Source organism: Sinocyclocheilus grahami, unplaced genomic scaffold (assembly GCF_001515645.1).
Source record: "Sinocyclocheilus grahami isolate Dianchi unplaced genomic scaffold, SAMN03320097.WGS_v1.1 scaffold645.1, whole genome shotgun sequence".
NCBI lineage: Eukaryota > Metazoa > Chordata > Actinopteri > Cypriniformes > Cyprinidae > Sinocyclocheilus > Sinocyclocheilus grahami.
The window spans coordinates 892847-910890 of record NW_015505824.1 but is presented as its reverse complement, the minus strand read 5'-3'; the positions used below and the strand labels follow the sequence as shown (position 1 = coordinate 910890).

At 38.2% G+C, this 18044-nt stretch overlaps 1 protein-coding gene across 5 annotated transcripts in view; it reads left to right on the top strand.

Annotated features, from left to right (window-relative positions):
- LOC107558442 (uncharacterized) overlaps window positions 1-18044 on the top strand; it is a 37884-nt gene that overhangs the window by 10935 nt on the left and 8905 nt on the right. For 2 of the 5 annotated variants that reach the window (XR_001605478.1, XM_016242104.1), the window contains exons 1-13: window positions 2481-2730; window positions 4071-4274; window positions 4487-4711; window positions 5488-5991; window positions 9228-9287; window positions 9400-9559; window positions 10390-10800; window positions 10985-13066; window positions 13171-13236; window positions 13773-16282; window positions 16380-16428; window positions 16892-17080; window positions 17358-17840. Coding sequence is in view for 4 of the 5 variants with exons in the window: in XM_016242104.1 (XP_016097590.1) it covers window positions 2502-2730; window positions 4071-4274; window positions 4487-4711; window positions 5488-5991; window positions 9228-9287; window positions 9400-9559; window positions 10390-10800; window positions 10985-13066; window positions 13171-13236; window positions 13773-16282; window positions 16380-16428; window positions 16892-17080; window positions 17358-17840 (7172 nt within the window). In the remaining variant the exon portion in view is untranslated. Of the gene's footprint in view, window positions 1-2480; window positions 2731-4070; window positions 4275-4486; window positions 4712-5487; window positions 5992-7953; window positions 8200-9227; window positions 9288-9399; window positions 9560-10389; window positions 10801-10984; window positions 13067-13170; window positions 13237-13772; window positions 16283-16379; window positions 16429-16891; window positions 17081-17357; window positions 17841-18044 lie in introns of those variants that run through there. The other 3 variants (XM_016242106.1, XM_016242105.1, XM_016242107.1) reach the window with 2 other exon arrangements.

The following is an 18044-nucleotide window of genomic DNA, read 5'->3' as shown; positions in this document are numbered from 1 at the left end:
TTATCTGAGATCTGCATCTCTTCCTGGTGTCACTCATTTTCTTCTCTTCTGAATCATTCCCTGCTCATTTGAGTTCCTCTTTGTCTCTCTGCATTTGTTGTCTGGTACCTCTCAACTCTTAACTTCCTCTGTTTTTGTCTGTCCTTCTCCATAATCATCATCATTTCTCTCAGCTCATTCTGAACCGGAGCGGATGAGCTGTTCCTTCATTACGCCTAATGTTCCTCTCCAGTACCGCCCCCTGTCATACAGCGCTCTTGACCCTTCTGCCCCGCCCCTCTCCACTTCCTGTATCCAACCCCCCCGTGCTGCTGGCAGTGTCCCGCAGACACGCCCCTCCCCGTACGCCTTCACTGTACCTGCATTTACACGTGCGCATCCACCTGCCCTGCCCAAAATCTTCCAGCCGCCGACCGGCTCAGGTACAAACACTCATCCACCCGGTGCAATGCAGCAGATCACCACAGAGTTGTGCTTGTCTCCATCCGCTGCACTGTGTACATGTCCATACCTCATAGATCATCCACAAATTCACTCTTCTGTGGTATTACTTACAGTACATGTTTTTGTCATTTATGTTTTTAATAAGTTTTGGTGTGTTTTAAAGGTGTCTAAAAGTTAAAACAATAATAAATTCATGCACTACTAAAAAAGTTTTTTTTTTTTTTTGAAAGAAGACTGTTATGCTCGCACAGGCTGCATTTATTTTTGATTAAAAAAACCTTAATACTGTGGAACATTATTATAATTTCAAATAACTGATAACTGTTTTCTGTTTTAAAATGTAATTTATTCCAATGCTGAATTTTCAGCAGCCATTACTCCAGTCTTCAGTATCACATGATATTTCAGAAATTATTCTAATATGCCGATTTGCTGCTTATGAAACATTTTATTTTATATTATATTTTATATTATTCTAAATTTAAGGATTTAGGCTTCTTTGATGAATAGAAAGTTTAAAAGAACTGCATTTTTTAAAAATACAAATAAATCTTTTTTAACATTATAAATGTATCTACTTTTAATAAATAAAATATTTATATGATAATGATAATAATAATAATAAGAAAAGTTGAATGAGCACTAAATCAGCATATTATAATGATTTCTGAAATATCACGTCACTTTTTATCAATATAATACCCTTGCTAAATGAAATTATTCATTTAAAAAAAAAAAAAAAATTTTTGAGCATCAGTGCATCTCAAAATTTGACTATATATGAGCATCAGTGCATCTCATAAATTGACTATATATCTTGCATTTGCAACTACTTCACATTTTGACTATTTTAAACTGAATTTGTTATATTCATGCTGAATATCTGCATGAAATTCTGAGACAGCTATTTTTTTTAAATGTAGTTTAAGAGATCAAATCAAGAAATTAATTAGAAACTATTGTTTCTGGCAACAAGGTCTGCAGAGGTATTGTGTGAAACATTTTTAGATATACTACATTTCTAGATTCATTAAAAGGAATCTCAATTGACTTTTGGAAAACTGCCCATTAAAAACAACAGGAATTTTAAGGCTGATGTTTAAGGAAGCAACAGCCTGATCCACATAGTGTAGCACCCTGTGAAACAGCCTGATCCACATAGTGTAGCCCCCTGTGAATTTGTTCATCAAACTATATATCCAGCCCCTGACTTTTACCATTCTTGCCCTGTCACAACTTGATCTAATGAACATTATTTACCTCAATCTAATGAGTGTTTTTGCCTCCTTTTAAACACACACATCAACAGATATACAAAAAGCTGTAGCTTTACTTTCTATTCTATTCTATTTCTCATCATGCTATAATTTTTCCTTCTCCCTTTAAGTTGCTGTATCTGTCACTCAAAGGCCGTCTGGAGCTCTTGCTAGGTCTGAGTTATTGGAGAGTAGTCGCTCTGCTAAGGGCGGTGCAGTTCCTCACCAGAGGCCTCCCTCTTTTCTTCCTGGGATTAGCAAACCCTTCTCTCTATCCTCTGCTCAATCCTCCTTGTCCCCTCAGCAGACTCCTCTACCTGATATAACCCAGAAAGGTAATGAGTATTTCCCATAAATCAGTAAAAGGTAGTTGCTATAGCTCATAATTAATTGTATTGTAACTTGCATTATCTGTGTAATGTATTTTTGCTTATTTGATATTTGCACATTTTTCATTTTTACCTTTACTGTTGCTGCTTCACCTTCCTTCCATTCTGTCGTCTTTTCTATTCTTCTCTTTTCTGTCTTGTTTTCTCCCCCGACTTAGCCACCCATTCTGCTGCTCATAGCAGGACCTGGAGACCTCACAGTTTTCCCTCTTCACACTCTTATCTGAGATCTGCATCTCTTCCTGGTGTCACTCATTTTCTTCTCTTCTGAATCATTCCCTGCTCATTTGAGTTCCTCTTTGTCTCTCTGCATTTGTTGTCTGGTACCTCTCAACTCTTAACTTCCTCTGTTTTTGTCTGTCCTTCTCCATAATCATCATCATTTCTCTCAGCTCATTCTGAACCGGAGCGGATGAGCTGTTCCTTCATTACGCCTAATGTTCCTCTCCAGTACCGCCCCCTGTCATACAGCGCTCTTGACCCTTCTGCCCCGCCCCTCTCCACTTCCTGTATCCAACCCCCCCGTGCTGCTGGCAGTGTCCCGCAGACACGCCCCTCCCCGTACGCCTTCACTGTACCTGCATTTACACGTGCGCATCCACCTGCCCTGCCCAAAATCTTCCAGCCGCCGACCGGCTCAGGTACAAACACTCATCCACCCGGTGCAATGCAGCAGATCACCACAGAGTTGTGCTTGTCTCCATCCGCTGCACTGTGTACATGTCCATACCTCATAGATCATCCACAAATTCACTCTTCTGTGGTATTACTTACAGTACATGTTTTTGTCATTTATGTTTTTAATAAGTTTTGGTGTGTTTTAAAGGTGTCTAAAAGTTAAAACAATAATAAATTCATGCACTACTAAAAAAGTTTTTTTTTTTTTTTGAAAGAAGACTGTTATGCTCGCACAGGCTGCATTTATTTTTGATTAAAAAAACCTTAATACTGTGGAACATTATTATAATTTCAAATAACTGATAACTGTTTTCTGTTTTAAAATGTAATTTATTCCAATGCTGAATTTTCAGCAGCCATTACTCCAGTCTTCAGTATCACATGATATTTCAGAAATTATTCTAATATGCCGATTTGCTGCTTATGAAACATTTTATTTTATATTATATTTTATATTATTCTAAATTTAAGGATTTAGGCTTCTTTGATGAATAGAAAGTTTAAAAGAACTGCATTTTTTAAAAATAAAAATAAATCTTTTTTAACATTATAAATGTATCTACTTTTAATAAATAAAATATTTATATGATAATGATAATAATAATAATAAGAAAAGTTGAATGAGCACTAAATCAGCATATTATAATGATTTCTGAAATATCACGTCACTTTTTATCAATATAATACCCTTGCTAAATGAAATTATTCATTTAAAAAAAAAAAAAAACTTTTGAGCATCAGTGCATCTCATAAATTGACTATATATCTTGCATTTGCAACTACTTCACATTTTGACTATTTTAAACTGAATTTGTTATATTCATGCTGAATATCTGCATGAAATTCTGAGACAGCTATTTTTTTTAAATGTAGTTTAAGAGATCAAATCAAGAAATTAATTAGAAACTATTGTTTCTGGCAACAAGGTCTGCAGAGGTATTGTGTGAAACATTTTTAGATATACTACATTTCTAGATTCATTAAAAGGAATCTCAATTGACTTTTGGAAAACTGCCCATTAAAAACAACAGGAATTTTAAGGCTGATGTTTAAGGAAGCAACAGCCTGATCCACATAGTGTAGCACCCTGTGAATTTGTTCATCAAACTATATATCCAGCCCCTGACTTTTACCATTCTTGCCCTGTCACAACTTGATCTAATGAACATTATTTACCTCAATCTAATGAGTGTTTTTGCCTCCTTTTAAACACACACATCAACCGATATACAAAAAGCTGTAGCTTTACTTTCTATTCTATTCTATTTCTCATCATGCTATAATTTTTCCTTCTCCCTTTAAGTTGCTGTATCTGTCACTCAAAGGCCGTCTGGAGGTCTTGCTAGGTCTGAGTTATTGGAGAGTAGTCGCTCTGCTAAGGGCGGTGCAGTTCCTCACCAGAGGCCTCCCTCTTTTCTTCCTGGGATTAGCAAACCCTTCTCTCTATCCTCTGCTCAATCCTCCTTGTCCCCTCAGCAGACTCCTCTACCTGATATAACCCAGAAAGGTAATGAGTATTGCCCATAAATCAGTAAAAGGTAGTTGCTATAGCTCATAATTAATTGTATTGTAACTTGCATTATCTGTGTAATGTATTTTTGCTTATTTGATATTTGCACATTTTTCATTTTTACCTTTACTGTTGCTGCTTCACCTTCCTTCCATTCTGTCGTCTTTTCTATTCTTCTCTTTTCTGTCTTGTTTTCTCCCCCGACTTAGCCACCCATTCTGCTGCTCATAGCAGGACCTGGAGACCTCACAGTTTTCCCTCTTCACACTCCTCCCCTTGTGATTTCGACCCCTCCTCCTTTGAGTTTGGCTCCTCCCCTCATGGTCCAATGCCTGTACCTGCACCACGGCCCTCAAAAATCTATCGCGCCTCATTGACTGAGCCAGGCTCCGCCCTTACAAAACCTACGAGCATGCCCTCTGCCACTGAGACAGGTACATGGGGCTGATGTTCATATTTTAACTCATTTTTAAATCTGATGCCATTTGATTTTAAAGTTTAATTTGAACCACATATTTCATGTTCAGTACCCAGCTTTTTAAAAATGATTTGGAGGTCATAAAGAGTTGTAAAGTCACTGTGAAAGACCCTATGAAAGAGTTTTATAGCTTTTAGTCCATGTTTGTTAGCTTTGAGTCTATTTATATACTTGTGTACTCCTAAAAGTTGACCAAGTTTTACCAGATAAAAGTTTGGCATTGGTAAGAATTTTTTTTTTTTTTTTAAAGTCTACTAAGGCTGCATTTACTCATCATTACTCCAGTCTTCAGTGTCACATGATCCTTCGGAAATCATTCTAATACACTGATTTGCTGCTCAAGAAGCATTCTTATTATTATCAATGTTGAAAACCATTGTGCTGCTTAATATGTTTGTGGACATCGGGATACTTTTTTCAGGATTCTTTTATGAATAGAAAGCTCAAAACAACAGTAATCTGTGTGTTATAGAAAGATGAACCAAAACATAGCTGACTCTCTAGAATGTCAATATCCCCTACCCTAAATTATAAATACCACCTTCCTCCAATTAACAATAGCAAGTAGCAAATGACTGTGGCATAAACTTTTAATTTTTACATTTTTTTTACATTGTTATCATTTGCAAATCTATGTTAATTCATACATCTTTTTTCTTTTTTTTTCTTCCCCCTGTAACACTGTACTTATTATACATGCACTCTGTCATCATTTACCATGGTAAACTCCAGCATCTTGGCAAAAAGAGTGGAGGCCTCCCAAGCTGCACCCTACTCTGTGTCCTGCTCCCCTCACCTCTGCGGAGCATATTAACCAACAGCATCATCCAGCCTCAGTGACCTCCTCTCCTCCTGCACAAACATCTCCTCTAATGTATGTCCCCCTTCCTGCAATGTCTTCATCCCGTGTGCTTCCTCAACCAATGGACACCTCTACCATTACTCTCAATCCTGCTGTAACATCTCCCAGTGTGGCTCCTTCCTCTGAGATGCCCAGCGTTCAGTCAGTCTCTACTTCTTGCTCTCAAACCCTGTCAGCTGCCATCCTTTCTCCTGCTGCAGCATCACTGGTTTCTCCCTCCATTGTTCCTGCTGCTTCCTTTAGTTCTCAGTCCACCCCTTATCCATGTGTTTCTACTCTCCTGTCATCTCCTCATCTCACTGTTTCTGATGCTCCTCTAAGTTCCATTCCTGATGTTAGTCCTGTGGTCAATGCACCTGTTGTTGCCGAGTCAGGTAGAGAACAAACACTCTAGGATAACTCTTCTAAACCTGTTTGCCCATGTGTTAAACTAATGAAATTAGAAAAGAAATTAGATTTCATCTTTTGAGTTTAAGATGAAAAATCATCTGCATTGTCAAAGGGTTTTGGATGCCATTTCGGTGGAGCATGAATACTGTGAAAGTTCTAATCCTCGTTGTCTGAATCAACCATGTCTCATTTCTTTTAAAGTTCATCCAAAAATTTAAATTGTAATTATTTACTCACTCTCATGATGTTTCAAACCTTTTGGCGTTTGAAAAGACCCTTTGGAAGTAAAATAAGGGTGAATATCTTTAAATTCTAACTTTGTAACATCAACTTATTGAACTTAATTGAAGCGACACTGAACTGAGTTGAGCTGAATAATGAGACTATTGTCTTCTGTACAGCTTTACAGCTAAAATTTAATTCATTTTATAATTTTACAAGATGAACATTATTATTGTGAAGCTGCTTTGAAATCTGTATTGTATAAAGCACTAAATAAATAAATGTAATTTCATAAAATTAAATACATTTTAAATGAATAGTTCACCCAAAAAATGTGTTGAATATTTTCTCACCCTCAGGCCATCCAAGATGTAGATGAGTTTGTTTCTTCATTGGAACAGATTTGGGGAAATTTATCATTTCATCACTTGCTCACCATCTTCAATACCACGCCTGAGGTGAGACCCTTGAGCAAGGCACCGAACCCCCAACTGCTCCCCAGGCGCCGCAGCATTGGCTGCCCACTGCTCCGGGTGTGTGTTCGTGTTTGTTCACTACTCACTGCTGTGTATGTGCACTTGGATGGGTTAAATGCAGAGCACAAATTCCAAGTATGGAACACCATACTTGACCCCACACTTCACGTCCTCACCAGTGGATCCTCGGCAGTGAATGGGTGCCGTCAGAATGAGAGTCCAAACAGCTGATTAAAACATCACAATAATAAGCAATCCACATGACTCCAGTCCATCAGTTATCGTATTGTTAAGCAAAAATCTTTGTGTTTGCAAAAAACAAATCCATCATTAAGATGATTCTAACTTCAAACTGTTGTTTACGGCTAAAATGAGAGTCCTCTATCCATAATATTGATTCAGGAGAGAAATATGCACAGATCAGCAGTGGATGCACTTTTTCACTTGAGAAAGTGTTTTTATGCATTATGGACTTTCTGGTATTTTAGCCAGAAACAATGATTTAAAGTTAAAATGTCTTAAATATGGATTTGTTTCTTACAAGCATGCAACTTTTTGCTTCACAAGACATTAATTGATGGACTGGAGTTGTGTGGATTACTTGTGGATTATTGTGATGTTTTTATCAACTGTTTGGTCTCTCATTCTGACGGCACCCATTCACTCCTAGAATCCTTTGGTGAGCAAGTCACGTAATGCTAAATTTCACCAAATCTGTTCTGATGAAGAAACAAACTCATCTACGTCTTGGATGCCCTGAGGGTGAGTACATTTTGAGCATTTTTTTTAGATGAACTATTCCTGTGAACAAATTTTAAATGGAAAAATTTCACATGCAATTTTATAAAAAAAAAATTCAGCAATCAGTATTCACATGTTAATTTCCAAAATAGTATACAAAAAAGCCTCCTATAATTTTCGACAGACAATTTTCAATAATTTTATTTTACTTTACGAATTCACTTCCATATTTGTAAATTCAGTGGAGACGTTGCGTATCCGGTAACTGTAGGAATAGCAGCAATGCATAATCTCCATCTGCTGTTAGTTCGCTTCACCAGTAGGTTTTGTTTTAAAGATGTGTCATTATTTTACTTCCATATGAGCCTGAATAAAAGTAAAAGAATGGCCATTTTTGGGTGAACCTAAACCCTTTGCACTCATCTCCTCATCCTTCATTCTTCTTTTGTAATCATTCTCTCCTTTTTCTGTCATCTTCCTTTCTCATCTGGTCAATGTCAACCTCAGAGCCTCTCCCAGAGGTCCAGACGTATGAATGGAGACATCAGGTTGTGCCCACAGTGGTTAGACCTAATGTGCGCAGGCCAATAGCCCCTCTTCCTGTAGATGCCCCTACCTCTCCTTTCTCTTCCTCTCCTTTTATTCTTCCTTCACCCTCTTCCATGATCCCTGACCCCCACATTTATACCCAAACTTCCACTGTTGCCCCTGTTATTGCCTCCATTTCAGTCCCTTCCACTGACTCACTCACAGGTACAATTGCTGGCCTGAACCTTTATCTGTGCTTCATTCTCATTCTCTGTGTGTGTTGGTACTGTCATTGCTGTACATATGTGTGTTGTATGTTGAGTAGATAACAGAGAACAGATTTTAAACGTCTTGAGCTAGTGAGATCTGTTTTAGATTACACTCCAACTTTTTTTGCATAAGAGTACAAAGTCAGAAGGCCAAACATTCCATTCTTCACTGTGGATTGACTTCATCCAACATAACTATATAACCGTTTAAACTGTCAGTATTTCTGACTCACTGTTACAGTGTTTTTTATTAAACATTAAAGCAGCGTTACGTTAAACAATATTTATGTTTTATTATAGTGTTTTGAATTGTCACTTTTTCCACAAACGCACAGAAGTTTCAATAGGGACAAGCTTTTGTACAAGAAAACAGAAATGGAGATTATCAGTGACAATCAGATAGCATATTATTTGCACATTTCTTAAATTACATTGTTACGCCCCCTGGAGGACACATGAACAAAGCTAGTTGGTAACAACAAACTGTTCATGTTATAATATATCCTACTGTTGCTGATTTGGCACTCAAGAAACATTTCTTATTATATTCAATGTTGAAAACAGTTGTGCTACTGAATATTTTTGTAAGACAGTGACTAATAGAAAGTTCAAAATATCAGCATTTATTTTAAATAGAAATGTTTTGTAAAATTAGAAATGTCTTTATTATCACTTTTGATCAACTTGATGTATTCTTGTTGAATAAAAGTATTAATTTCTTTAAAAAAACTCTCTTCCAGTGAATGATGTTAGATATATCATAACAGATGAGCGATTGATAAGATACATACATGTAGCTTGTATGATTTGCATGAATTTTATTAAATACTGATCTTACAAGGAGATTTGTACTTTAACAAACAAGTATGAGGCTTATGGCATCTGATAATAATAATGCCTCAGCAGAATGCCAGAATGCTGCATTTGTGCTTAATATGTTGTTATAGATATATTATTATGACATGTTATACATTTCTATTTCAGAGCAACACAGACAGTTAAGTGTATTAGCAGAGGAGGAATGTCCTAATACAGTGTCTTCTGGTAAGCATACACTACAGCTGCTTTAACAGCTAATCTTTCATTGTATATAAATTTGAGTGTTTTCTTTGACGTATTAGTAATTCTTGTGTGATCTTTGGGCATATTTCTACAGCTGATGAGGATGAAGATGTTAAGCCAACAGATGTTCATCAAACCTATGAACCCCACCCTCGCAGAGCCGGAGTCATCAGTATAGCCAACCAAAGACCAAACAGCAGTATGGACAAGCAACAGCCTGTTTTTGGACTTGAAGTTTTGCGGCCTGCAAAAGGGTGAGTAATATGTAGAAAACTGAGTGTTGCAGATTGGTTGGTGTAAATAACAAGTGCATTGGAGTGAACAAGTGTTAGTTGACACCAGCAAAGCACTGACAATTTGGTTTTAATATCTGGTATATTTGAGTGTTGCATTTACTACTATGGGTGACTTTGGTGTGAACACAGAACTCTTGGCTCTTTGACTTTTCTGGAAATCTTGGATGAAACTGTAACAGCCTAATGTATTTTTTATTGTATTGTATTGTATTATGTGGAATCAAACTGAATGTTTTGGTGTGATTATAAATGTTGATCATAAATGTTAATGATTACTTACATTTGTGAGGACTTTAACCCTATTTTAAAACCAAAAGTTAACATTGTTATGATATAAATTTAGTCAAGTTAGGCAACTGACCACAAGGTGACAAAAGCGACAAAAGAGTTTTGAATTTAAATTTTTAGAGTTATTGACATTTTGAGGCTTTTGGGATTCTTTAGTTTAAATTCAGTGTTAAAGTCACTTAATTTGTTTTTTTTGGATTAGTTTGTATGTTGAAACAATTGGCACATTGCAATGAATGAATGAAGGAAGGAAAAAAAATTATACATGAGCATTTTTATGTTTATACAAATGCTAGCATGAAACAGTTGTTTTGTTTTGTTTTTTAAATTGCTTTAAAATACTTTAAATATCAGCATGGTGTTTCATTAACACTTTATTAATTTCAGAGAAAGGTAATTCACATTGCTTCAAGGTGATGCAATCCCATATAATTTAGATCTTTTTTGTTCTTGGTGTAATCCCAGCACTCTTCATCAGTTCTGATGTGTTTTCTTCCTAGACCAGAGAGTATGACCTCTCTGCTGCCCAGTGACCAGAAGTCACCTTCTGTCACTGGTGTCACACATTTTGAGGTGTCAAAATCAGAGCTGTCTGATACAGATAGAGTATCCACCCACGCAGCCCTCGAAACTGTCCCAGAACCTGCTGTGGCCCCTACATTCACCGGCCCATTAACTGAGGATCAGATCAATCAATCCAAGAATTCACAGAGCTCTGCTGAGGTGGCCATATTACACTCAGCTGGACATGAGCAGACAGAAGATGAGATGATTCCTCATAAAGACAAGGCAGAGCCCTTTCGAAGTAGCGTTCAACTAGCAGAAATACAAGCGCAAAAGGCCAGCCCAGAATCTGTTCCACAGCTGTTCTCAAATACAGAAATGTCCCAGTCAGATCACACTGGTGAAGGGTAAGTGGGGAATGATGCACGTTATAAGACAGCATATAGTTACTGTGTTACATTTAAAGCTTGTTACGCTATATTAATATAAAATGCATATACTGTATGTGTTGCGGTCCATTTGCTTATTATTATTCATAAATCCATTTTACATCCTCCCTCTGATCTCTGTTCTAATGTCCCTGTCCCTCAGCACCAAAAGCATGGCCGCTTTGCTGCCCTCTTGCCCAAAAGAGTCCCATTCTCCTTGGTCGCCATCAATATTAGCTGACGACATAACTGAGAATCAAATAGGAGACTTTTTTGTAGACCAACTACCTAGGATGAACCAGGACATCTGTGCTCTCCCTGTTTGCAAGAAAGCACATGAAGGCGAAGAACCCAATGTCGACAGTTCTCCATCTGTTCCCAACATGATATATCTTCTTCCAGCCTGTCCGAGAACTGCTTTTGCACCTGGGATGCCATCTATAACCTTTCAAGACACAAAGTGGCCTTGGGACGAGTCTGTGAAGATACTGAAAGAGTACATTCAAAAGGAGAAACCAGAAAGACTTATTGAAGATATGGATTGCTCATTGTATAACCAAAGCACAGTAGAAAATATGGTGTCCTTACAGTTAACTTGTCCAAGAACTGCCAGCATCCCAGGATTCCCATCTTTGCTGTTCTGTATGGTCAATCTCCTTCCATTATGTCCAGATGTCTCTGTAGTTCCAGGTTTACCTTCAAGATCTCCAATCATTTGCACAGATGAAACCTGGCCTAAAGAGAATTTAGTATTTTATTTTAGGGAAATCAAGCAACAGATTTCGCCAATGTCCTTAACAAAGGTGGATTTTGAAACGGCAAGAAAGATGGTTGCACTGAGGTCATCTTGCTCAGCAGCACCCAAGGCTCCAGGATTTCCATCTGCTCCAAAACCAGCTGCACCAAGTATGGTCAGGATTTCACCATGTTGTCCAAAAGTTTCCTGCATTGCTGGATTTCCATCTGCAAAAGTACTTGCCAGTCAAAATGTCTTCCAACCGTGGCCATCCAACAATCAATCATCTGTGATAATAGCACAAAGGAACCAGTCCAGTTTGCCTCAAGTTGTAAATATATTGAAAGAGGACCAGTTAACAGGGATGGTGAGCTTGGTACCATCTTGCCCGAGAAAAGCAAGGACTCCTGGATTTCCTTCATCACCGTGGCTCATCCCTGAAACACAAATAACGTCTGGTACTCTATCAATATGCCCATGGACAGCTAAAACGCCAGGCTTTCCCTCTTTAGTCCCAAGCGAAATTGATAAGGATTTCATAGATAATTGGCCCTTTAAGGAGAAAGCTTTTTGTATGAGGTGTCCGCCAATGTACACATCTGACAAGTTAAACATTGCTCATCAGGACAAAGAGAGTTTTAAAGGAATGTATTCTATTTTGCCAAGTTGTCCAGTGAAAGCAAGTGTTCCTGGCTTTCCATCTGCACCAAAACCCAAATTAATGGTTTATCTTTTCCATTCTTGCCCAACAGTCTCAAATGTACCTGGGATGCTATCAAGCATAATATCTGAAGAGAAATTACAGTGGCCTGTAAATGAAATGCCACTATGGGTTAAACAATTAATCAGAAAGTGTCAGTCCATACATGCTGTTCCAACTAAGTACAGAGAAATAAAGGATAACATCAAGGAAATGGTAGCTATGCGCCCCACTTGTGCAATCAGGGCTAAATTGCCTGGCTTCCCATCTGCTCAGAGAAAAAAAACTGAGAAGAAAGCACCAGATATGGTCTCCCTCATGCCATCTTGTCCACATTTTACAAAGGTATTAGGTATGCCATCTGTTGAGTTGGGAAATGAAGCATTAGATTCAAGTGCATGGCCTCTGGATGCAAAGCAACTGTACAAGAGGACCTCAAAGGATGAGTCCGACATGGTGTGTTCTTCCTTAATAAACTTGAATCAAACATATGACGACCATCTGAATTTTCACATAGAAGACATGGCTATGATTATGCCAGCCTGTGCAAAGCAGTCCAATGCCCCTGGCTTTCCATCCACATATTCAGAATCTCCACATATTCTTTATCATGCAAATAATAGCCGGAAGTCACCAGAAGGTGTTGGCCGTAAACAAGAAACTTCAGCTGTGCTTGGTTCAGCAGTAACGGAGATAGACCTGTCCAGTGCAAACAATTCTGACAATAGTTTTACATTAGAGGAGACCAAGGACAATGTGAACTTTTGGGCAAGATGTGAGGAAGGACAAAAGAGAATTCTGGAGAGGGGGTAAGTTCAGATTTGCCCGAGTGTTTTTTGCTCAAAAGGCATTTTGTTTTGCACATCCTGCGGTCAGTGGATAGTGCATGACATACTTTGACAATTGTTTCTAGGAAAATGCATTGCAGAATGTGGCACTCCATACCAGACATGCCACTATTACTGACTGTTGAGGAGAGGTGAGTTTTGCAAGGAAACATAAAATAGAGAGTATTCATTTATTGCTTTGCCTTGCCGCAACTGCATCAGATTTTTTCCGCCTACATATAACATTTACTGTATGTCCTCTGCTCTCTTAAAGGCATTTTTCAACCCAAAATGAAAAATTTGCCATCATTCACTCACCTTTATGTTGTTCCAAACCTGTATGCATTTCTTTCTTCTGTTGAACACGAACGAAAATATTTTGAAAAATACTTCAGTTTTTTTGTCCATACATTGAAAGTCATACAGGTTTGGAATAACATGAAGGTAAGTTAATGATGACATAATTGTAATTTTTTTGGGTCACCTAGGCCTTAAATATCATAAATGCATGATGGTGTGAAAACTAGGCACAGCATATGAGGTGTAACAAAGACAATTTAGCCCTGCATCACGTATATTGAATCAGTTAAATGGCTGCGTGTGATCGGAATGATGCATGCAGTCAGATCATCTTGTATTGCCATACAACCTCACATCTGACATTGGATTATATGCTTATTTTTCTCAGATGTCAAAGCATATGTGCTCAGATTCCACCTTCTGATAATTACAGAGACCCTCTGATTGAAAACGATGACATGGATGAAGGTGTATTATGGGCATCGCAAGACAGACCAGAACAGTTTGCTGAAGGTTTTAAGAAAGAAGAAGAGACTACAGAAGATCCTAATAGTCTGGTCCTTTTAACAGCTGAAGATCGGCCTACAGGAGTGCAACAAGAGTGTGTCCCAAACATGGTAGATCTTCTTCCATCATGTCCACCGTTCTCGAGAGTTTTTGGATGTCCATCAACAGCGCTGTCTAGCATAGGCAAAACAGACATTATCAACTGGCCTACTGATTTGAGTATAATTTGGGATGAGCCACATAAATCAACAAAAAATATTTTGTTAATGCCAGACTTGGAAAAATCCCCCTATGAGGCAAATATGGTGTCCCTGTCTTGCACATGTCCAAATAAAACAAGAATTCCCGGCTTTCCATCTGCTAAGAGACCCACAGAGGCCCCATGTATGTCTTTTCCAGAAATATCCATTGTTGTTGACACTTCTTCACAGACCCCAATTCCAGAGGAAAAGCATCATGAGGAGTGGCTGAGCATGGAAACATCATTATTGGAAGAACATCCTAAAACAAAGCCAATTTTACACATTGAAAGCTCAATTGAGTATTCAGAGATGCCTGTAATGATGGTGGCCACAGTTCCATCTTCAAAACTTGTTCCTGATTTCACATCTGCACCAAAGAGTGAAGAAATACTTATTCAATCATGTGAAAAATTAAGTCTTCAAGAGTCTACATTTGCTGAGTCAGAACTGAGGGATGATTCCAAGCCTGCAAATGAGATGTTGACCTTTGTATCAGAAAATGCTGCACAAATGCCAGATTCTATCCCTGAACCCCAAGCAGAGCCAAATATGTTGGAGCTCCTTCCATCCTGTCCAGTGCTTTCTAGAATCCCTGGATGTCCTTCTCTAAGGGTCTATGAAGGCATGGAGTGCATTGGTGATCAAACAATAATCTTTTGCAATTTATTGAAAGATAGACCGACTGGTATTTTTGACCCCATTAAAGATGAAAAAGACTCCCAGATTATAGCTCTGGCACCAACATGCCCGAAAGCATCATGTATTCCAGGCTTTCCATCTAGACCACATCGTAAATCACAGATGGACCCAAACGTGCAAAACATTTGTCTCTCTTGCCCAAAGATTTCACATATAGCTGGTCGTCCGAGCATCCAGACCCCTAAGATGTCCAATTGGCCTTTGAGTACAGTCATTTTGTGGTCAAATCCATTAAAGAAACCCCCTGTTGTTTTGGACATGGACAAGATATGCAAAGAAAACAGTCATAGAATGTTTGCTTTGGCACCTACATGTCCATCAGTGGTCTGTGTTCCAGGTTTTCCAGCTGTGCCCGAATCAATAATGCTACGCATGCTTCACACTTGCCCGAAGAAGTCTAATGTTATAGGATTTTCTTCTAAAAGAGATCATTTAGATTGGTCTGTTGAAAAGGAAACATTGTACAATGTATCTTTTAAAAAGCAACCTGTTGTTCTTATTGACAGAGTAGATTGGCTCAGTGAATTAACTAAAATAATGTTTGCATTGGCTCCAACCTGTCCACCAATGGCAAGAATACCAGGATTCCCATATGCACCTAAGCACAAAGCTACACTTCCTCTCAGTATGGTTGATCTTCATCAGTGCATTCCAAAGACTTCAAGAATCATGGGATTCTCATCAAGTGACAGAATAAACACAGGAACATGGTTTGAAGATGAAAGGCCCCTGTTTGAGAGGTCGCTGAGACCAAGATCAGAGCTGCTTGTCCAGTTTAATTTCACAACTCCGTATGAAGAAATAGACAAATATATTTTGCAGAGGATGTTTGCACTAGTACCCACCTGCCCAAGAGAAGCTTGCATACCTGGTTTCCCCTCTCTACCTCAGGTTAAAGTGGAGGGTTTCTATCTCCATAAAGAACCAGATGTAGTCAGCATTTTGCACTCTTGTCCAATGGTTTCTTTTATTGTAGGTGTTCCTACAGTAAAATCTGTGCCCATAAAAGAGTCTCAAGAAAGCATATGGTCCACTCAGAAGCCCATATGGGTTAAACCTCTTAAAGAAAGACTGGTTTTGTCTTTAAGTTATACAAAGGATAATGAAGAATATTCAAAAACCATGTACTTGCTTGCCCCTACCTGCCCTAATAATGCCAGCAATTATGGGTTTCCATGCTCAGAAAGACTTAAAGAAGAGTGTACAAAAACAACCGTCTTCCCAGCTTCTCTAGAGGCTCCATTCTCTGCAACCGATGAAACAGATTTCAGTAACCTGTTCACTGAAGTGCCATGTTCCCCAGTTGAAACAAGGCTTCCTGATTTCCCAGATGCTTCTACATATGCAATTTCTCCATCAAGTCCAACCCAAGAACACACCGAATTTGAAGCCACATTTACCCAATACATAGAATCAGAAAGAAATCAAACACTGGATATAACAGGGCCTGGTAAGAGACCCACTTTTAGAGTGTGGCTTGAACATTGAGCAGTATGTATGCACAGAAATGTATAGATTTTTTTCTTTTCTTTCTTTGTTTTTTAAAGACAATTCTGAAGATATAGGAAGTTTTCATGAGATTCTCTTGGCTGAAGGGTGAGTTACATAGCATGTTTTGAGTGCGTGTGTGTGAAAACACTTTTAGAACTATAAATTTGTGTTCTTTTCTTGCATGTGCAATATATTGTTTTGACATTGAGTTGTTTTGCACATTAATTGAGTCCACAATTATTTTGCTTTAGTTATTTTACATATATTATATTATGTAATTATCTTATATTATTATATTATTTCCTGACATTTTGAGGCTTAATGGGAGCTTTATGCAAGCCTGTTCATGTAAAGACAACACCCATTGTATAATTCAAAATTATCTAATAAAACATGGCTCAACATGATTTGTTATTGCCTGATTATTATCTGACTTTTTCTTCACTAACGTATAATTCCACTCTACGTTGTGCCTAAAAACACTTTTGGTGCATGTCCATGAGAGATATGCATGGCGCATGTGAATCGCATCACAGACCATGTTGACTATTGAACTATCCTTGATCAGTATTGAAAACCATGAGGAGGAAGAGCAACATGTCGGGGAGCAGTCTGCTAGTAAAAGTAATGATACTGCAGAGTCTGGAGAGACTGCTGTAGCGTTAGGATGGGAAGTTTTGGAGGCAGATGATACTTCCACTGAAAAAGAAGGATCTTCTGGTCTTGTTAAGACTATAGTTGATGTTTTTCACAGAGGGTAAGATCACATAACATAACTGGGTGAAATCACTGAGCATGTTTGCGTTGATTTTATTTGAAAAACAATCTTACAATCTATGTAGATCTGTTTCATTTTTTAGTTTTGTAAGATTCTTTAATATCCTGAGAAATTAAGAAAATTACTCATACCCATACTCTGTGTTCTTTTGTTAAAGTAATTCATTTTCATTAATATCATATGTTGCCGTGTATTGTTCTGAAAACTTTAATTTTTTTCTTTTACTTTTCACGACTCAATTGTTGCTGTCGTTTAGTTATGAGACAGTTGCAGCAATATTGCAGCCCTCTATCTCTGAATCGGTCATGGACACGGACACTTTAGATCCTCTCGATAGTCTTTCATCCTCTGTGGATCTCGAGACCGGCAGCACTCGCATGGCCACTGGATGCGATCATTCATTGGAGGCACTCGCAGAGGCAGCGGAGTCTGAGGTGTTTGATTCTGCTGAATCCTACATGTGGCGTTTGGTTAGTGGTTGTTCAGAAACATCGCTGTCATCAAAAGAGAATGAAAGCTGGTTTGTTGAAGATGAAGAATTCTGCCTAATTAGGAAGTGGCCCCCTTTAACGGATGCTGACCTTCATGAGATAACTAAAGAGGAGGAGGACAAAACAGATGTTGACTCTTCGATACAGGACTGTACAACTTCTGTTCAAGAGGAAGCTGGTAATGAGATTGTGACAGAATGTAAAATATTGAAGGATGAGCTGTCAGCAACAAAATTTCCAGAGGATGGGTGAGTTCCTCAGGAGTGTTGCAATCAAACCCAGCCTGCAAGTCCTGCAAATGGCAGCATGGCTATATTCTTTTTTCTTTTCTTTTTGTGTTTCCCAACTCACATTTGCAAACACTTTGCACTGAAATGGCTTTTATTTTGTGTGTGTGTGTGTGTGTTTCCCTCTAAATATTTATGTCCATGTGTCTAATTTTGCCTTTTGCC